The sequence below is a fragment of the Lissotriton vulgaris genome, chromosome 12, assembly GCF_964263255.1.
Source record: "Lissotriton vulgaris chromosome 12, aLisVul1.2, whole genome shotgun sequence".
NCBI classification, from domain to species: domain Eukaryota; kingdom Metazoa; phylum Chordata; class Amphibia; order Caudata; family Salamandridae; genus Lissotriton; species Lissotriton vulgaris.
Window position 1 is genome coordinate 503,776,315 of NC_141700.1, and position 22,191 is coordinate 503,798,505.

The 22,191-nt window shown below is 50.7% G+C and overlaps 1 protein-coding gene across 2 annotated transcripts in view; it reads left to right on the forward strand.

The window, feature by feature from the left end:
- CENPT (centromere protein T) overlaps positions 1-22,191 on the forward strand; it is a 1,372,670-nt gene that overhangs the window by 1,172,967 nt on the left and 177,512 nt on the right. For both annotated transcript variants that reach the window (XM_086945259.1, XM_086945260.1), the window contains one exon: positions 5,439-5,666. In XM_086945259.1, coding sequence (XP_086801385.1) covers positions 5,439-5,666 — 228 coding nt within the window. The remainder of the gene's footprint in view (positions 1-5,438; positions 5,667-22,191) is intronic.

The window sequence follows — 22,191 nt, forward strand, 5'->3', positions numbered from 1 at the left end:
TATTTTTTTAGAGCAATTCCTTTATTATTTGAGAACAATTTATTTAAGAGGATAGAAAATATGATTAATAGGTTTATATGGGCAAAGGGAAAAACCAGAAGAGCACTCAGGTTCATGGTGCTACCAAGGGAAAGGGGAGGGTGGGCATTGCCAGATATAAGGTTTTATTATTGGGCAGCAGCTCTACAAAATATGGTGGGTCTGGTGGGTGGGGGAGAAGACGAAGGAGGGAATGAGTTAGGCTCATTGGCAATATATGGTTTGTTATTAGGGCCAGAAGTAGAAAATGTTTTTTTGAAGTATACTGAACCCAGCTATTATAAAAGGACACGGTTTAAGACACTCATCGCTGCATATACTGTATGGAAAGCTTTTATAAAAAAAATTGGGTTAGGGCGATATAATGCATATACAAGATTGAAAGGAAATCCAAATCTATCCGAGGAAATCGCTTCTGGGACTATATTGGGAGAATGGGAAAGAAAATGGCTTAGAAAGGTTGGAGATATCTTGGGGCAGCAGGGAGTCTACCAGTTTTCTGAATTACAAACTAAGTTTGCATTAGATAGAAGACAATTTTTTAAGTATTTACAAATTAGGAGCTTTCTATATAATAAGAAAGGTGGTCCATCAGGGTTTAACAAAAATGCAATTATGGAAGTGATACAAGCAGGGGAGGATTGCACCATTAAGAGATTTTATGCAGAATTGCTGGCCTCAAAAGAGGATGATATAGAGAAATGGGCAACTAAGTGGAAACATAGCCTGAAAATTAGTGAGGAAACTTTTGATATATCCTTAGAAATGGGATATACATTGTTATGCTCAGCGCCCTTACAGGCACAACATTACAAAACATTATATCACTTATATCATACGCCTGCTAAAATAGCTCAATGGGGTGGCATAACTGGAGTTAACTGCTTTAGATGTGGGGACTCCGAAGCAGACTTAGTACATATATTGGCCATATGCCCTCACTTGCAGCCATTGATAAAATATATTGAGGGTTTTTTTCAAGGTTTAGCAATAGATGTGACTCTCACTTCGTCAATTATTCTCTTGGGGGTAAAAGAAGAAGGTGATGAACAGCAACAGAGTAACTTCAGGGTAGGTGAGAGATGGGAATACTTCTTATTTATGTCTATGGCAGTATTAAGACTCACTATTGCATCGGCATGGTTAGACCCTAAAACACCGTCATACCACCAATGGCTGGCTAAACTACTCTCAATATATAATTTGGAGATAGAGATTTATGCAAGAAAGGGGAAAAAGGGTAGGAAAACTGGTAGGCAGATCTGGGGCCTTATTACTCGGTGGAAGGAAGAGAGATTGGATTGAAAGATGTGATTTAAGTACCTATTGGTTCAGGAGGTCTCGGATAGAAAATGCTAATATTGTTTGCTATGTATCGAGATTGCAAAATATTGTATTTCTTTCCTCTTTTCTTTTCTGTCAACATGTCTAGATATTTGTAAGGCAAATGCTATTGTCGTGCCCTGTATGTATGTAAAAACATGGGAAAAATCTGTCAATAAAAAAACCTTAAAAAAAAAAAAAACACATAAATGAAAAAATTGTCATTTACAATACCAATAGCTCAAACTTTCCTAATGCGAGACCTATTGCATTGCAAATGCTTGTTTGAAAATAGGTACCAAAATGGAACCCCTCCAGGAATTGGGGGTTGTTGCTGATTGGAATGTATGGTTGTATAAAGGAGTTAGCAATGCTGCCCAGAAGTCGGGGGCCTTTTTAAAGACCGGTGCTAGAATTCCATTGTTCTTCGTGTTCTTGATGATCTTACTGACAGTATGGGGATTTACCTGGGCTGGTGTTTCGCCATTTGTTTCCACTGGCGTTCTATTACCCTCAGGCCAGTTAAATTGGCTGACTTTCATGTCTCCTGGAATGTTGTTTATTTGCCGGTCTGGGCCCTCCCTGCCATTGGCCCCCCTTCTGGGCTGACTTTATGGGCAGGGGCGGTTGCGTAAAGCTGTTTGACATAAATCAGCCAGTCCTTTTCTGCTACTCCGTTCTCTCTTGAGATTCCTCTGCTGCTCAGTCGATTTATGTGTCTCCACAGGTGGGCTGGGTTCTTCAGTTTTATCAGGGCGAAGACTTTTAGCCATTCCCTTTCCGTGCTGGCGTTTTAATGTTCCCAAATTTTCTTTCATAGTGCTGCCCTCAGTGAGGCGACCAACGGTCCCTCTGAAACGCCGCCCCCCTCTTTTCTTTTTTTACTAGGGCCTTACACAGGAGGCATTTGAGACTTGTATGTCTTTGTTTGGCCCTAGGCTGCCCCCTCTTGGTTGTCCTTAGGGCCTGTAGTGTTTTGTCTGGAGGTTCCCAAGCTTTACTTGTAGGTCCTCCACAATATCTTCCCAGGCCTTTATGGGTGAAAGCGGCGTGGGCAAATTACCTTCCTGTTTTTCTTCCAGCCATGTTTGTAGCCTATTGCCTATCTTGTCCGACCACTTGATCCTCCTCAAGACACTGTGATTTTCGTCCCTTCTTGATGCTCCGATGGTTTGATAGTGAAGAGCTGTCGGAACTGTCCTCAGGAAGACCGCTCTCAGTGGCCTATGATCGCTTTCCGTCCTATCTTCAACTTCAAAGTCATTCAATCTGTCTGTCCGCCAATGCTTCGCTGACCATGATGTAGTCAATTCTTGAGCTGTCTCTAAAGGTGGGCGGAGGGGCCCATGTGTTTGAGTGGGCTTTTTTCACTGCATGAGTTGAGGTCCGCTTATGGTTGCTGATGAAGTTGAACAAGGGTGCAGCCCTGACTGAACTCAGGGGAGGGGTTTTGATAATGTCCAAGTCCCTCAGGTTGAAATCCCCCGCTAAAATAACCTGGTGAGATTTATATTTACACAAGAGGTCTTCTAGTCTCTCCAGCAGCCCATCCAACTTCTCTTTTGCAGTAAGCTGGGCCGGATTGATGTAGCAGTTAATTATTAGAAGAGGCGTAGGATGTAAGTTCATTTTCATGCCTCTGATTCGTAGAGCTCGCAATCCAGGTGTGTTTACGTTTATAGCTTTGGCTTCAAGAGCACTTTCGTGCTTTATAAAAACTGATAGACCACCGGCCGGTCGGCTAAATAGATTCTTTTTTATGGCTGAAGTAAAGTGTTCGTAGTACCGTGCAAATGCGGTGCTAGACAGGGCCCAGGTCTCTTGGAGGCAGATTATGTTGGCAGTTTCCAGAACTGCTTCAAGTTTTCATTGCCACTGATTTTGCTTATTCCTGCTATGTTCCAGGAGATTATAGTTAATTTCTCTTTGTGGACTGCTCTTCTCCTTATCCCTCCCCTTCAGTGTTTGGCACATTTGAATCATCAGTCGACCTTCTCACACAGTTTTTTAATATCTCACTTTCAGAAGGTATCATCTAAAGGGCATGGAAACATGCGATGATCAGGCCCACATTCAAAAAACAAATCCTGACACCTCCATCTAAGCTAACTACAGACCAATCTCCCTCTTGCTCGCCCAGTTTAAAGCCCTAGAAAAATACGTGAACAAACCACTCACAATGTAAACGAAATACAATGGCCTGCTCCATCTCCCCTTCAGTGTTTGGCACATTTGAATCATCATCAGTGGACCTTCTCACACAGTTTTTTAATACCTCACTTTCAGAAGGTATCAATTAAAGGGCATGAACATGTGAGGATCAGGCCCACATTCATAAAAACAAATCTGGACACCTCCATCTAAGCGAACTACAGACCAATTTCCCTCTTGCCCCCCCAGTTTAAAGCCCTAGAAAAACACGTGAACAAACCACTCACAATGTAAACGGAACACAATGGCCTGCTCCATCTCTCACAATCAGGCTTTAGAGCTGGTCAAAGTACGCTTTACTGGCCGAAACAGAATATCTAAGACAACAACTTGACAACTGTGGCACCGCCGCACAAATCCTGCTAGATCTCAGTGCAGCGTTCAGCACAGTGAACCATAACATTCTTCTCCAAAGGTTAGCAGCTGTGGGGGTGCAAGATACGACTCTGTCCTGACTGAGCTCATTCCTCCAGGACCGTGTCTTCCACACCCACCAGCATCGCTCTAAGCCACACATTCAACAATCTACGGTCCCTCAGGCCTTCATTATTTGCTCATCCCTCTTCAACATGTACGTATGTCTACTTGCGGACATTGTAAAAATGTGAAAACCTCACCTTCCTGTCTTATGCCGATGATACTCAGATCGTTGTCTCCCTGTCATCCGAAGGAGAAGAACCATATCACAGAGGCACTGAATAGCTGCCTCAAACAAGCCTGCTCCTGAAAGAACACTAAATCTTTGAAGTTAAATGGATAAAATACTGTAGTCCTGTTGCTGTGCAACCTTGGCTACCTGTGGGGATCCATATCTTTGGCCACATGTGATGGGTACTTACCAATCCGGCTCTTCTAATCAAGAATGTAGGAGTCTGGCTGGCTGATAATCTATCAATGAGTCATGGGAGCAACAAAGTGGCTGCTACCTGCTCTGGTATCTTGAGATGGCTTAAAGAAATCCTACGATGTTTCCCGTCCTTGGTCCAGCGAACAGTCATCCAGACGTCTCAAAGTACCTTCTTAGGTGACTCAAGGTAGTGTAGAACACAGCAGCAAGACAACTGCTATGCGCCCCTCCTCCTCCAAGTTCCATCCCCCTACTGGCCATTGAACTGTGGGAATGTCATTTTTTTCCTTCCTGATCCTTGCAGCATGGGTGAACGAGTCACTCACTTCTGACATTATCTCCTTTACCCATTGAGTGATGCCATTTCACCTGCTCACATGTGTGCATCTATTTGAAAAGGAGTGTGCTTCAGTGCTAAGGGCTGGAGAGCCATTTAGTTTTCCATTTTAAGAGGACCAAATGTCGACGCATTGCATTTAAATGTGGCAACTATACACAGCACCTTTCCAGGATGACTGCCTGCTACTTTATTTTAATTGTTCACTTCTATTTTATTGCAGGCATATTCCTATCATGTTTAAGTGATGGCATTTTTCATTTTTCTACTTTGAATATCCTAATTTATTTAGTAAGCTTGATCAGTTGGTGTGTGTTTCATGTTGAAATAGTGAGGGGTGATTTTAAGAACAAGTCCTTGGATAGATGAATGGTTCATGAGTACCAGAATGGGGGACAGAGCACATGTAGGTTGAGTTATTGAGCACTTAAACTCACCAGCGATTAAAAAGGCACTTCCAGTTATATTCCAGACCTGTTTGAATTGATAATGCTTATTTGATTTTGCTGATTTTTATAGTACCGGCATTCTCAACAATTCTGTGCCTCTTCAAATGATTCACAGTTGAAACACATGTAAGCTGTTTACTAATGTATGACCCCCTTGATTAAATAATTACTTTGATTTAAAGGTGCAGCAAACTATCTTGCAAAAATAACCATTCTGTTGACTTCTAAACAGGGTCTCGGATACCTTCCCATTCTATACGACCTACGTCGGTTGGTCTGAACAAGCAGTCCAGTCCAGATTTGACTTCATATATTCAGAAGAGCGCTGCTAAAGGGGTGGAGTTAACCAAAGCACACAGACTCACGGCTTCCAAGAGCAGGATATCAATGGATCAAAATGATGTCCTGGAAGATGAGGATGGGGAGCAAAGCACGGATGAGGAGGGCGCCCTTAGTGAAGGTAAGTGTGCCTTACTTTTTGATAAAATGAAGCGTACTTAATGTACATTTACCCAACTAAACTGAGGTTTTTAGGATCTGAAGAAATCATTGATGTATCATACGAAATAATAAGAACAAAATAGTCACATTGGCAGCTTCAGTCAAAGATAATAAAATATGAAGCATATAACAAACCGATCTAATGGATTCCGCAGATTATTTTTTATCAGAAATTAGCCCAGGGGGCTTATTTCACAATGTGATTGTGCTGCAGGTTTGTGCTTTATATTCCAGGGTATTGCCCTGGTATTGTAGAGCCTCTTTTCGATGTGTTGCTACCTAAAAGAGTACATTTCACTGGGAGCATTGCTGTGCAGCCCATTAGCATGCGGAGATCCGTGCCAGCAGCCATGCTACTTAAAAAAACATTTCTTCAACTTCAAACAATCCACCTTACCCTGGATGGTGTGTCAGAGTCACTTGGGCTTCTCATGCCACTCTTTGAGAACTGTTTCAGTGCTGCCCTGCCTATGGCGCTCCCCTACAGCTACATATACCGGTGTTGAGCAGCATTGCCGGCTTTAGCGCTGGTGGTACCCAGTGCGACAATGTTTGTTGATGCCCCCCAATGACCTCCTTTGCTACGCATTCCCTCCCTACCACCCTTTATCAGTACTGCTCAAGTCTTAATAACCACTCTCTCACATGTATTTCTTTTGTTTTATATCGCCACTAATGCCAGTATAGCGTGTCAGAGCACTTTACATCCCACACACAGTACACAGAGACAATTAATCATATGTGTGCGAATCAGTGGGTAGGAATTATTACATGAGAGGAATATGTCAGAAGTTGGCCTGGCATATGCTGTTCACTAGTTGTAGTGAGCCCCTTGTACCAGTCCAAACAACCCTTATTGATGATAGGTTTAAGACAACTTTTATTGAAAGCTATTCTAGTGGTAGCTATGCAGAGAAGCCTTCAGGAAAAGTCTTGAAGGAGTGTAAAGCAGCTTGTTTTACCAAATTGTAATCTCTTGAATGGCTAAATGAAAGGAAAACCACACCAGGTATATATATAAAATATATGTATTTATTTCTAAATATTCTGGTAATCTCTTTATGAGATTACAGAGCAAGGTACACACTTTAAACAAAATAGAACTTTAGTAAATAGCACAATATACAGTGGGCCCCAGGGGGGGTACCGAACCATGTATTAAGAAAGTGGTATAAGAACCCCGCTTGACTAGACACAAGGCATAGAGTCTGTAGAATCGCTGGGACCCCAAGGAACCACCCAAGGTAGTGACACAGGAGACCCACGGGGGACGCGTGAAGTGTGGGAACACAGCTGCAAGCGCCGTTCGCTTCTATGGGGAAAGTCGCGGTGGGAATTTTAAAGATTAAGGACACTTAGGAGAGGATTTTGAGCAAACCCCTTTAGATTTAAGGGGTTCTAGGGCCAACACCCACGGGAGCACCGGAGTGCTCGAATTACCTCACCCAGGGAAGCCGGGTACATAGGTGTCAAATGGTGTCGGGAATTTCGTTGATTTCAATGGCGATCTGCTGCAAAGTGCTGCTGCCATGAAGAAGAAAAGTGTCTGGTGTGATCCAAGCCTGGATTGAAGATGTGAGGAACCTGAAAGCAGAGGGCACAGAGTCTGGGTCACTTTCCAGTGACCAGGGGCACAATAGATGAATGCCCACCGATGTCGGGTGCTTCAGGTGCGAAGAGGTGAAGCGTGACTCTGAAGCCATGAGGACCAGGGGGCGTCGACGATGACCAGGAGCTGGATTCGAGCTGTCCCACGAAGGATGTCGAGTGCTGCGGCGTCAGTGCTCGGGTTGAACACAACAAGCCTTGGCAACAGCAACCCACACAGGAAGAGAAAAGATGCTTCGGTGTGGACCAGCAAGGTCCAGGGGACTCCCCAAGCGATGGAGAGTCAGGGCATGTCTGGAGAAACCAGGTGTGGCGGGGTAGAAGTGATTAAGCGGAGACCAGGTCGAGGTAGATAGGACTTTATTTTTTTAAACACTCGTTTGTGGTGACTAGACAATCTCTCGGTGACAAACTTTGCAGGATCCGTGGTGATGTCCAGGTCTGGGGCTCAGTATTCCAGCCGGGGCTTCTCTGGTGTATTGGCACATGGGAGTAAAAGAAAAGAGGCTGTCGGATGATGTCCGCCAACACAGTAAGTAACCCAAGGACCGGGGAGTGAAGGGAACACCACGTTCACTTGTGCAAAATGTCACACAAAAGGAGTGAGAAAAAAACGGACGGGTGAGGGGGTGAGTAGTGAAAGGGGGTAGAGAATGGGGCTTTGAGTCGGTACGGGGTCAGCAATGACGATTCCTCTCTACGCCGATGGATGTCCCTGCCTCCCAACCAAGCCCAAGTGTTTTTCCCGTACCTGTAGAAGCCACGCTCGGCCAGGAACGTGGCTCGGGGATAAGCTGGAAGGTTGGCCTCCTGGTGCTGCTCTGAGTCCTGTTGGTCTCGACCCGCTGTCTCTCCCGCACTCCTCGTTATCTTCAGGACTTTCTCTCTCCGAAACCGCAAACACCACTGCTCCTCCGTCTTCACACTGGTGACGATGCACACCTCCTTCTGTATTTCCTCTCTTTTCACAAATGGGAATGTGCTGAATACCAAAGGGGGCGGGGCCTTGTCATATTGAAAGGCCCAGTTAAAGGTACCCGGTTCCTTTTCCTCGTACTGTGGCTGTACCAACTGTGAAGTTTCCCAATTCCAGTCGTCCTGCTGGGAAGTAAGGAGAGGGGGTGATGGGGGTATTGCGGACCACCAGTTCAGTTTAGGATTATGTTGTGGTGTCAGCTGGCCGGCCTGGTCACACACCACCCCCCTGGAATCTCCTGATCAGGAAGAGGAAGGGCCAGAGACAGGTAATCTGTGTTTCCATTGTCTCGTCCCTTGCGATGTCTCACCTCGAACGTAAAAGGTTGTAGGGACAAAAACCCGCAGAGCACCCTGGGGTTTTGAGCCTTGTTCCTGCACATCCACTGTAGTTGTGCATGATCTGTATAGAAAAGGAAAGGGCGCCCTTCTAAGTAATATCTTAACTTATCCACAGCCCATTTTATTGCGAGGCACTCTCGTTGAATAGTAGGGTATTTACATTCTCTAGGAAAGAGCTTCCTACTACGATACAGGATAGGGTGTTCTAAACCATCCTCCCCAACCTGTGATAATACCGCCCCTAATCCTGAGTTGGAAGCGTCTGTAGATAGGATGAAGGGTTTGATTAAGTTAGGGGATATCAGCACAGGGCTGGTTGTAATGATCTTATTCAGGTTCAGGAAAGCCCTCATCATTTCTAGAGTAGGATGTAACAGTTGTTGTTGTTTGGCATCCTTCCGTAGGATGTTGGTTAGGGGTGCGCCTAGTTCTGAAAATTGGGGGATGAACCATCGGTAATACCCGAGGAGGCCTAGAAACGCCCGCAACTCCCGCTTTGTGGAAGGGAAGGGTGTATTTGATATTGCCCTTACTTTTTCTGCCTGAGGAGCGAATACTCCCTCCCCCAGTACATATCCTAAGTGTTTCACTTTGTGATATGCTGCTCAGGACTTCTTTGTGTTTATATTTAACCTGGCTTGCTTCAAGGCCTGAAAGATGATTTTCAGGTGCTGTAGATGTTCCGACCAGGTTGCGCTAAAAACAACGATATCATCAAGATATGCTGAGCAGAATGAGGTATATGGTTGGAGAATGGTATTCATGAGTTGTTGAAATGTCGCTGGTGCTCCATGAAGTCCAAAGGGGAGTACATTAAACTCAAATAACCCTTCTTCGGTGGCGAATGCTGTTTTCTTATTGTCTTCCTCCCGAAGGGGCACCTGCCAATACCCTCTCGTTAAAAGGTAGTGATGAATCTTCATTCCCTTATTTTTTGATTAATTCATCAACTCTTGGTATTGGATAGGCATCAAAGGAGGATATGGCGTTTAAGGCCCGTATGTCCATGCAAAAACGGGTTGTCCCATCTGGTTTAGGGACCATCATGATGGGTGAAGACCAGTTACTCTTGGATGGTCTAATGACTCCCAGCCTCATCATCTCTTTGACTTTTCTTCTTATGTCTTCCCTTTTGGCCGCCGGTATTCTATAAGGTTTTTGTTTAACGTACCGGCCTTCCTTTATCTCTATGCTATATTCAGCCAGTGTTGTCCTTCCTAGTATGTATGAAAATATGTTGAAAAAGGGGTTTCGTGCGTATTGTAAGTCTTTTCTTCATGTTCTCGGAGAGTTCATCGTTAATCAGGAGTTGGTCCAGGGTTGAACTATCAGAGGAGGAGGGTAACTCCATATGAGAGTCTGTGGTATGGGTCCCAACCAGTTTTTCTAACAGGTTGATGTGGTAGCATTGTTTTCGGGAGGGAGATATTTGTAACTGATAGGTCGTATTGCCAATGGTTTCTACTACTGGGTAAGGGCCCAACCATTCACTTTGAAATTTCTTAGAGGAGGAGGAGGGACGCAAGACCAATACCCAGTCGCCTACCGCTAGCTTCCTCCATCTTTTCCCTTTGTCATACTGTTTCTTTTGTTTTTCTTTGCTTCTCTCCAAGTTGGAGTATGCCAAATGAACAAGTTACTTACCTTTGGTAACGATATATCTGTAAGAAACAGTAGTTAGTATTAGATTCCTTACCTTAGAATATCCCCAGGCGTCAGTCTGGATCCGGAAACTTTTGCTACAGTTTGAAATGCTGCATGGGAGGTAGCCCAGATCACTTCTAGAAATTCCCAGAGATGCCTGAGAAAAAAGAGGAAGAAAATGAACAGAAATTCCTACTAGAATATACCCAACATCTAAGATCCAAGTTAGGGAAATTGAGAGATCTGAAAGAAACAGGTTAGTATTAGATTCCTTACCTTAGAATATCCCCAGGCGTCAGTCTGGATCCGGAAACTTTTGCGTAGCAGTACCCCTGCGCGTCGGTAGGCGTCGTCTGCAGGTGTCCCCTTCGGCTCCGCGTCCGTCGTTGGCGTCGTGCGCCGTGATGACGTCGCTGGAGTATATAGACGCCGCCTCCGCGCGCTGACGTCAGTTCTTTGCACACAGCTTTTCCGCGCCAGAACACGCAGAGCCATGTGAGAACCAACACTGGTGCCATTTGAAACTAGGGCCCTGAAAGGGATGCCCTTAACCCTAGGTATCAGTTCGCAGAACGGGGAGGATGGGTGGGGCGGTAAGGAATCTAATACTAACTACTGTTTCTTACAGATATATCGTTACCGAAGGTAAGTAACTTGTTCATCTGAAAGAAACAGGTTAGTATTAGATTCCTTACCTTAGAATAGATACCCCAGCAATACCAACCCTGGTGGTGGGTCTGCGAACCAATACAGTCTTACACCAGAAAGTCCTGGAGGACAGAACGGCCAAAGAAGCCATCCCTCCGGACTTGACTGTCCAGGCAGTAGTGCCTCACAAAAGTGTGCAGCGAGGCCCACGTAGCCGCCTGGCAAATATCCTGCAAGGGGACTCCCCGGCCCAGGGCAGTAGTAGCCGCCGTGGCTCGAGTGGAATGGGCCCTCAGCCCAACAGGAGGCTCCTTCCGAGCCAAAGAGTAACACGCTTTGATGCACAGAACGACCCACCGAGAGATGGTCCGTTTATGCACCGCCCGTCCCTTCTTCGCACCCACGTAGCCAACAAACAGTTGGTCATCCACCCGGACCTGGCGTGTGCGATCCACATAAAATGAAAGCGCACGTTTTGGGTCCAGACGATGGAGCCGCTCTTCATCCTTTGAAGGATGCGGAGGCGGGAAGAAGGAGGGTAAGGTGATGGACTGCCCGATGTGAAAAGCAGAGACTACTTTGGGCAGGAAAGAAGGTCTAGTTCTCAAAACCACCTTGTCTGAATGAATGGACATGAAAGGAGGTTTGACAGAAAGAGCCTGGAGCTCACTCACTCTCCTGGCAGAGGTGATGGCAACCAGGAAGGCCGTCTTTAAAGTCAGGAGACGGAGAGGACAGGATTGAAGTGGCTTAAAGGGAGCACACATCAAGAAGGTTAGAACCAGGTTCAAGTCCCACTGAGGCATCACAAACGGAACAGGTGGATACATGTGTGTGATGCCCTTGAAGAACCTTGTTTACAATAGGGGACTTGAACAAAGAAGGTTGATCAGGCAGCCTCAGAAAGGCCGAAAGGGCAGAAAGGTAGCCCTTTATAGTGCCCAGAGCAGAGCCCTGCTGGGCAAGAGAGAGAAGAAAGAGGAGAACCTCGGAAAGAGGGGCAGAAAGAGGGTCCACAGCCTTTGCTGTGCACCATGCCACAAATTTGTTCCACCGGCAGGCGTATACCGACTTTGTGGAGGAACGCCTGGCTGCCAGAATCACATCACAGACTTCAGGAGGCAAGTCAAATGGCCTCAACTGTCGCCGCTCAATCTCCACGCATGGAGGTGGAGGCTGGACAGGTTCGGGTGGAGGACCGTCCCCTGCTGCTGCGACAGAAGGTCCTCCTGAAGGGGCAGGCGGATCGGGGGACCGACTGACATGCTGAGTAGCTCGGGATACCAGTACCTTCGAGCCCAGTCCGGAGCCACAAGGATGACTTGGGCCGGTCGCGCCTTATTTTCTTCAGCACTCTGGGCAGAAGTGGTATAGGCGGAAAGGCGTATAACAGACCGCAACTCCACTCGCGCCGAAAGGCGTCGCCGCGCGAGTGCCGTCTTGGAAACTCCAACGCGCAGACCTGATGACATTGCGCGTTCGCTTCTGTGGCGAATAGATCTAACCAAGGCTCTCCCCATCGCAGAAAGAGGCCTTGCACCACGTCCGAGTTCAGACGCCATTCGTGATCCATCGAGCACCGACGGCTGAGTTTGTCCGCCCTGGCGTTCAGAGATCCCGCCAGGTGTCGAACCACCAGGGTCACTCCCTGATGTTCCAGCCACTGCCAGAGACGCAGAGCCTCTTGGCAAAGGGTCCACGACCCCACCCCGCCCTGTTTGTTGCAGTACCACATGGCGGTGGTGTTGTCCGTGAACACCTGCACTACACTCCCGCTGACAAAGGGGAGGAATGCCTTCAGTGCCAGACGAATCGCCCGTAGCTCCAACAAATTTATATGGAGCCGGGACTCCGCCGGAGACCAGATGCCTCTGATCTCCGCCTCTCCCAAGTGGCCTCCCCAGCCCTGGAGGGACGCGTCCGTCACAACAACGTGCTCCGGTTGGGGAAGGTAGAGGGATCTGCCTCTGACCCAATCGCGGTCCGTAAGCCACCACTGCAGTTGTCTCGCAGTGCCCTCCGAGATCAAGACATGGTCGGACAAGTTGCCCTGATGCTGGGCCCACTGAAACTTCAGGTCCCACTGCAGAGCCCGCATCCGCCACCGGGTGTGATGCACCAGAAGGATGCAGGAAGCCATCAGCCCCAGCAGCCGCAGCGTCAACCTGACCGAAACCCGGGATAACGGCTGGAAGATGGGAATCAAAGCCTATATATCCTGGACTCGCCGTTCCGGAGGATAAACCCGAAACTGCGCCGAGTCGAGAACCGCTCCGATGAAAAGGAGCTTTTGAGAGGGACACAGGTGTGATTTCGGCACATTGATGGAAAACCCCAGCTCGTGCAGGAGGTCTGCCGTCATCTGAAGGTGGTGGACGACCGTCTGGGGCGAGCTCGCCTTCAACAACCAGTCGTCTAGGTAGGGGAAGACCGAAACCCCCAACCTGCGCAGATGGGCTGCGACCACCGCCATCACCTTTGTGAACACCCGTGGGGCGCTGGTAAGGCCGAAGGGGAGCACGATAAACTGAAAGTGCTCTTGGCCTACCGTGAACCGCAGGTAACGCCGGTGGGCCGGCAGGACGGGGATGTGAAAATATGCATCCTGCAAGTCCAACGCTACCATCCAGTCTTGAGGGTCGAGAGCAGCCAAGACCTGAGCCAATGTCAACATCTTGAACTTCTCCTTCCGGAGGAAGCCGTTGACGTTCCTTAGGTCCAAGATAGGACGTAGGCCCCCTTTGTCCTTCTTGGGTACCAGAAAGTAGTGGGAATAGCAACCACGCCCTACTTCTGGCCCAGGAACGCGCTCGATGGCCCCCTTGGCCAAGAGGGCCGTAACTTCCTCCTTCAGAAGTGTCAAGTGGTCCCCCGAAACACGGTGGTTCTGCGGTGGCATGGCTGGAGGAGTGGTCTCGAAGGGGAGGGAGTAGCCCCTTCGGACGATCTGCAGCACCCACCTGTCCGAGGTGATGGTGCGCCAGTGGGAGTGGTGATGGCGAACCCTGCCACCCACCGGCGTCACATGGGCCTGAAAGCACGGACTAGGAGGATTTTGTGGCGGATGCTGCGGGGGGAGGTGTGGTCTGACCTCGCCGTTGTCCCCGACTGCCTCCACGGCGGTTTCCACGGCCGCCACCGCGTTGATAAGTTTGTTGCGGCGCGTGGCTGGCAGCACGTGTGGGACCGCCCCTTCCTTGGCCACGAAAGGAGCGAAACGAACCCGTTTGCTGGCGCTGGGTCGAGAGACCTAAAGACTTGGCCGTGACCCTGGAGTCCTTGAAGCGCTCCAGCGCGTGGTCCGCTTTGTCACCAAACAGGCGACTGCCATCAAACGGCATGTCCATCAGGGCATTCTGGACATCTGCCAAAAAGTTGGCGGGTCTCAGCCAGGCGTGACGACGAATCGCCACCGTCGTGGACAACGCTCTGCCCAGCGAGTCGGTCGTATCAAGACCACACCCGATGGAGTATTTTGCTGCGTCTCGGCCTTCAATCATAGCCTTGCCGAGCTTTGCCCGTACCTCCGGTGGGCATTCCGGCAGCAAGTCCGCGACCGTGTCCCACAGAGAGTGGGTGTAGCGGCCCAAGAGGCATGCGGTGTTGCAAGACCGCAGTCCCAGACTCAGGGACGAGAAGACCTTTTTGCCATACTGGTCGTACCTCTTTGATTCCCTGTCGGGCGGGGCCGACGGGAATGCGGTTTGAGAAGTCGAGGCCTGGATCACCAGACTCTCAGGGGTGGGATGGGTGGACAGGAACTTGGGGTCATCCGTACACGGACGGTGGCGTCTGGCCACGTTCCTATCAACAGGTGAACCTGAAGCGGGCCTGGACCACGTGCCCAAAAGAACGTCAGACAAGGCCTCGTTGAACGGCAGCAGTGGCTCCTGTGGGCATGACTGCGGTTTGAGGACCTCAGTGAGGATGTTAGTCCTCACGGCCGCGACGGGGAGCTCAAGGTTTAAGGCCTTGGCAGCCCTCATCAACACCACTGAATAAGCTGCCCCCTCCTCCGAAGCCACGGTAGGAGGCGAGACAAAGCCAGGGTTAGGGGATTCGTCTAGACCACTGGCATCACCCAAGTCACCTGCCCAGTCCACATTGTACTGACATTCACGTGTCAGAGGGTCCTCAGACCCCTCCCAATCCTCTCCGTAATCTGCCTCCTCATCATATTCGGGATCAATATAGCAGACCGGCTCCTTGGGGTTCATAGGCCCCATCGGCGTTGGACTCGGCGTCGGGCGACGCCGGTTCGGCTCCGTGACCGGAGTCGGAGAGGGTATGGGGGCGGCGCCAGAGGACCGGCGTCGTGCGGGGACGGCGTCGGGGGCAACCCTGAAGGAATCGGCGCCGGGGAGGTCAGCTGGCCAGCCGGCGTCGACCCTGAAGGCCCCTGCGGCGCCGGGACAGGTGCCGTCGGCGGCGCCGGGGACGGAGCACCCGACAGGGTTGAGGCCGGAGCACCCGACCCGCTAGGGCCCTCGGACGAGGGCACCAGGCCCGAAGGCGCCGTAGGCCCCGTTGGAGGAGACCGCTTCCTCATGGCCATGAGGAACTCCTCTATCTCCTCGGGCGTCGCGCCTTGCCCAGGGACCGTAGGGTATGGAGCAGGCCGCGCCGGCGGCTCATGCGGAACCGCTGGGTGGGGCCACCCGAACCCCCGGCCGCATCGCTCGAGCGTCGGGGGGAGTCGGGGGTACGATGACGACGCCCCGACTTCTTGTGTTTCCTACCTGAGGAACCAGAGGAATGGTGATGACTCCCGGAGCGTTCGTGACGGCTCCACGACCGCTCCCTCGACCGCTCCCTCGACCTCCGACCGGACCGGGGCCTCTCTCGACGCGGGGCCGACACCCGCAGCTCGAGTAGCTTGCGGGAACGCTCCTGCCTAGCTTTACTCGTCAAGGCCCGGCAATCGACACAGGCGTCCACGTCGTGGTCGGGGCCCAGGCACCGGAGGCAGAGTCGGTGATGGTCCGTGACCGACATCGTGCGGTCGCAGTCATCACAGTTCATAAAACCAGGCATCCTACCGGCACCGTAAGAAGATATCAAAAAGATTCAAAAACTTTGGACAAAGACCGGAGTACTGCTCTTCGGATCTGCGCTAACTGGCGCGGAAAAAAGAAGAACTGACGTCAGCGCGCGGAGGCGGCGTCTGTATACTCCAGCGACGTCATCACGGCGCACGACGCCAACGACGGACGCGGAACCGCAGGGGACGCCTGCAGACGACGCCTACCGACGACGCCTACCGACGCGTAGGGGTACTGCTACACAAAAGTTTCCGGATCCAGACTGACGCCTGGGGATATTCTAAGGTAAGGAATCTAATACTAACCTGTTTCTTTCAGATCTCTCAATTTCCCTAACTTGGATCTTAGATGTTGGGTATATTCTAGTAGGAATTTCTGTTCATTTTCTTCCTCTTTTTTCTCAGGCATCTCTGGGAATTTCTAGAAGTGATCTGGGCTACCTCCCATGCAGCATTTCAAATGCTGAACAGCCCAGACTGCTCGGTACTTGGGCTCGTAAGACGTATAAGGCCAGGGGAAGGAGTCGATCCCAGTCCTCTTCTTCTACCGTAAGCATCTTCTTCAGCGTGGTCTTTAGAGTTCTTTTGTACCTCTCGGCTAATCCGTCAGTTTACAGATGGTATACTGACGTACATAGATGGTGTATGTCCAGGGATCAACATACCTCTTTCATTAATCGGGAAACAAACGGCGTGACCTGGTCCGTAAAATTTCTTTAGGGAAGCCAACCCGGGAGAACAGCTCGATAAGCTTCTCGGCTATGTTCTTGGTTGTGGGGACCCTTAGAGGAAAAGCTTCCGGGAAGCGGGTAGCATAGTCTACTATGACTAGTGCATACAAGTTCCCTTTAGATGTCCATGGTAGGGGTCCGATCAAGTCCATTCCAACCCTTTCGAAGGGTTTACCTATGACTGGCATAGGTTGTAGCGGGACTGCCGGGGGACGCTGCAGATTCTTCTTTTGGCATATTTTGCTGGTTTGGGTATATCTCTGGCTATCTTTATATATGCCCGGCCAATAAAATTGTTGCAACAGGTTCTGTGTTGTTTTCTCTGCTCCCGAATGTCCTGCGGTGAGATGGGCATGGGAGTAGAATAATATCTGTTTGCGGAAGGCCATAGGCACCAGGAGTTGTAGGGGTTCTCCCTCACTTCCTTCTCTATATAATAGCTTGTTTTTAATTATAAAACGTGGGTATGTAGAAGAAAGAGTCCCGGCAGGACGGGGATGTGAAAATATGCATCCTGCAAGTCCAACGCTACCATCCAGTCTTGAGGGTCGAGAGCAGCCAAGACCTGAGCCAATGTCAACATCTTGAACTTCTCCTTCCGGAGGAAGCCGTTGACGTTCCTTAGGTCCAAGATAGGACGTAGGCCCCCTTTGTCCTTCTTGGGTACCAGAAAGTAGTGGGAATAGCAACCACGCCCTACTTCTGGCCCAGGAACGCGCTCGATGGCCCCCTTGGCCAAGAGGGCCGTAACTTCCTCCTTCAGAAGTGTCAAGTGGTCCCCCGACACACGGTGGTTCTGCGGTGGCATGGCTGGAGGAGTGGTCTCGAAGGGGAGTGTTATGGCTGGATTTTCTGAGTAGGTGGGATCAGCCCCCAGGGGCCCCTCCAACCCAGCCAGAACGTACTCACCTTCCCTCCTCAGGACTCCTCTATATCCAGGCACCTGGTACCTACCTGAGGATGGGGAACTCGCAATATACAAGCTCATATCATTAAGAACACCACTAAATCTATAGGGATACTAAGAATACTCACTGATTACTAGGGATATCCATACCCTACACCACACTTATTCACATCAGTTGGTCTCGCGGCCACTCAGACCCAGACCGGTCTACCCTAGGGCAGATATTGCGCACAATCCGGTGCGACTACACACGGGCCTGCTGAACCCAATGCTCCCTTTTCCAAAGTGTTCGCGATCCTGCGAAACTACACACTAGTTCAACTACCTAGTGCTCTCATTTACTCAAGCCACAATCCTGTGGGTATCGGCACTGGTCTCCCACCCAGTGTTCTCATTAACGCCGCATATCAACGACGACCACATTCCTATGAACACCTATACATATATATATATAGATTGGGATATTATCTCAGCTGTCTACTCGGGATGAAACTACAATAATAACTTTGAATATAGTTCCAGATTATAGTGTACTCCCTGCTCTTGGCATCAAAGGTCCACTCACTCCCTATTTATGTGATCACCACTTACCTGATTGGGATTACTCATCCATTCACGTAGCAACTACCTAGGAGATATATTTACCTTCAGTGAACAAGAATAGGGGCTACACACCAGTTTGTTATAAACTGGGGGTTGTTTTATTATAGCAATATAAACATTTATACAGATCTAACAAAGACTATAGGTAGAACACACCGCTTGAAAGAGAAGGATTACACATAACAGGAACACTCCGCTGAAAGGGAAAAGATTAGACATAAAGTGTAAGTGTAGCTAATGTGATGAAAACAATATCACCTGATTAGTGTAAAGTCTTGTTCTAGCTGTCATCTGGGTTCCTCTCTCGTCTGTGCCTTGGCTCATCTCAGGCTCTCTCTCTCTCCTGCACTCTTGGGTACACCTCTGCGCTGATCACTCTGTCTCTGGACTCCTCTCCCCCACACGAACTGTCTCTCCACCTTCCGTCTTCAATCTTAATGGTTCCTGCCGCTCTGATCACCGTTCATTCCACTAGCTTATTCACTCTGTCTCTGCGCCAATGTCCAATTAACTCCATCTGCTCCCATAGGTTAGTCCACGAGCTCTCCTCTATCTCTTTTAAAAGGCATTACTTCAGACTCCAGCTATTCACACCTCCTCCTAATAAGCAACTGCTTCTGACTGCTTCCTTCAGTTCCAGCTCACTATTCAACTCAGCTCTTCTCCGGATTGAACCCTCTCTCTCTCTCTGCCAACTCCACTCCACTGCTCGACTCTCTGCTGGACTCTCTCCTCGACTCTCCTCTGCTTGACTGACTGACTCCGCCTCTGCACTTCACAAATATAGAATGCTGTTTCCTCATGGAAAGTTCCAGCCATCAGCCCGCCGCCTACCAGGTCTCTGCATCACCTCGCATCAAGGACACACACCCAGCCGGCCGGCCTTTTGTTGTGTCTTCTACACAGAGAATAATACAGCCTACCGATAAGGGCTGGCCCAGACCGGTTCTCTCCAAGTGAAAAACAGCCTTAACTATAAACTTCGCCTTTGCCCTAAAAAGCCTCTCTGCTTCCATCAAGATGGAGTCTCCCTAGCTTTAGGACTGTAGGCCTGAAAGGGGTAAAATGCTCCTTAGCTCTGTCAGAATACCTACGTAAACCATACCAAAGTGTCTAATATGTCAAAGCCAATAGGCAATAGACAGGTTAAAGTCAAGAATAAAGGCATATTAAGCAGCTATCCTCTTCTAGATCTGGAAAAAAGGCTTAAAAGGGCCAACACAGGCTAAGAATACCTATACTAGATGCGAGCAAGACTAATGATCTATATCACTGCTAAATAAAGCCAAAAACTCTGCCATTACAGGGAGGGAGTAGCCCCTTCGGACGATCTGCAGCACCCACCTGTCCGAGGTGATGGTGCACCAGTGGGAGTGGTGATGGCGAACCCTGCCACCCACCGGCGTCACATGGGCCTGAAAGCACGGACTAGGAGGATTTTGTGGCGGATGCTGCGGGGGGAGGTGTGGTCTGACCTCGCCGTTGTCCCCAACTGCCTCCACGGCGGTTTCCACGGCCGCCACCGCGTTGATAAGTTTGTTGCGGTGCGTGGCTGGCAGCACGTGTGGGACCGCCCCTTCCTTGGCCACGAAAGGAGCGAAACGAACCCGTTTGCTGGCGCTGGGTCGAGAGACCTAAGGACTTGGCCGTGACCCTGGAGTCCTTGAAGCGCTCCAGCGCGTGGTCCGCTTTGTCACCAAACAGGCGACTGCCATCAAACGGCATGTCCATCAGGGCATTCTGGACATCTGCCAAAAAGTTGGCGGATCTCAGCCAGGCGTGACGACGAATCGCCACCGTCGTGGACATCGCTCTGCCCAGCGAGTCGGTCGTATCAAGACCACACCTGATGGAGTATTTTGCTGCGTCTCGGCCTTCAATCATAGCCTTGCCGAGCTTTGCCCGTACCTCCGGTGGGCATTCCGGCAGCAAGTCCGCGACCGTGTCCCACAGAGAGTGGGTGTAGCGGCCCAAGAGGCATGCGGTGTTGCAAGACCGCAGTCCCAGACTCAGGGACGAGAAGACCTTTTTGCCATACTGGTCGTACCTCTTTGATTCCCTGTCGGGCGGGGCCGACGGGAATGCGGTTTGAGAAGTCGAGGCCTGGATCACCAGACTCTCAGGGGTGGGATGGGTGGACAGGAACTTGGGGTCATCCGTACACGGACGGTGGCGTCTGGCCACGTTCCTATCAACAGGTGAACCTGAAGCGGCCCTGGACCACGTGCCCAAAAGAACGTCAGACAAGGCCTCGTTGAACGGCAGCAGTGGCTCCTGTGGGCATGACTGCGGTTTGAGGACCTCAGTGAGGATGTTAGTCCTCACGGCCGCGACGGGGAGCTCAAGGTTTAAGGCCTTGGCAGCCCTCATCAACACCACTGAATAAGCTGCCCCCTCCTCCGAAGCCACGGTAGGAGGCGAGACAAAGCCAGGGTTAGGGGATTCGTCTAGACCACTGGCGTCACCCAAGTCACCTGCCCAGTCCACATTGTACTGACATTCACGTGTCAGAGGGTCCTCAGACCCCTCCCAATCCTCTCCGTAATCTGCCTCCTCATCATATTCGGGATCAATATAGCAGACCGGCTCCTTGGGGTTCATAGGCCCCATCGGCGTTGGACTCGGCGTCGGGCGACGCCGGTTTGGCTCCGTGACCGGAGTCGGAGAGGGTATGGGGGCGGCGCCGCCCGGAGCCGGCGCCAGAGGTCCGGCGTCGTGCGGGGACGGCGTCGGGGGCAACCCTGAAGGAATCGGCGCCGGGGAGGTCGGCTGGCCAGCCGGCGTCGACCCTGAAGGCCCCTGCGGCGCCGGGACAGGTGCCGTCGGCGGCGCCGGGGCCGGAGCACCCGACGGCGTCGAGGCCGGAGCACCCGACCCGCTAGGGCCCTCGGACGAGGGCACCAGGCCCGAAGGCGCCGTAGGCCCCATTGGAGGAGACAGCTTCCTCATGGCCATGAGGAACTCCTCTATCTCCTCGGGCGTCGCGCCTTGCCCAGGGACCGTAGGGTATGGAGCAGGCCGCGCCGGCGGCTCATGCGGAACCGCTGGGTGGGGCCACCCGAACCCCCGGCCGCATCGCTCGAGCGTCGGGGGGAGTCGGGGGTACGATGACGACGCCCCGACTTCTTGTGTTTCCTACCTGAGGAACCAGAGGAATGGTGATGACTCCCGGAGCGTTCGTGACGGCTCCACGACCGCTCCCTCGACCGCTCCCTCGACCTCCGGCCGGACCGGGGCCTCTCTCGACGCGGGGCCGACACCCGCAGCTCGAGTAGCTTGCGGGAACGCTCCCGCCTAGCTTTACTCGTCAAGGCCCGGCAATCGACACAGGCGTCCACGTCGTGGTCGGGGCCCAGGCACCGGAGGCAGAGTCGGTGATGGTCCGTGACCGACATCGTGCGGTCGCAGTCATCACAGTTCATAAAACCAGGCATCCTACCGGCACCGTAAGAAGATATCAAAAAGATTCAAAAACTTTGGACAAAGACCGGAGTACTGCTCTTCGGATCTGCGCTAACTGGCGCGGAAAAAAGAAGAACTGACGTCAGCGCGCGGAGGCGGCGTCTGTATACTCCAGCGACGTCATCACGGCGCACGACGCCAACGACGGACGCGGAGCCGCAGGGGACGCCTGCAGACGACGCCTACCGACGACGCCTACCGACGCGTAGGGGTACTGCTACGCAAAAGTTTCCGGATCCAGACTGACGCCTGGGGATATTCTAAGGTAAGGAATCTAATACTAACCTGTTTCTTTCAGATCTCTCAATTTCCCTAACTTGGATCTTAGATGTTGGGTATATTCTAGTAGGAATTTCTGTTCATTTTCTTCCTCTTTTTTCTCAGGCATCTCTGGGAATTTCTAGAAGTGATCTGGGCTACCTCCCATGCAGCATTTCAAATGCTGAACAGCCCAGACTGCTCGGTACTTGGGCTCGTAAGACGTATAAAGCCAGGGGAAGGAGTCGATCCCAGTCCTTTTCTT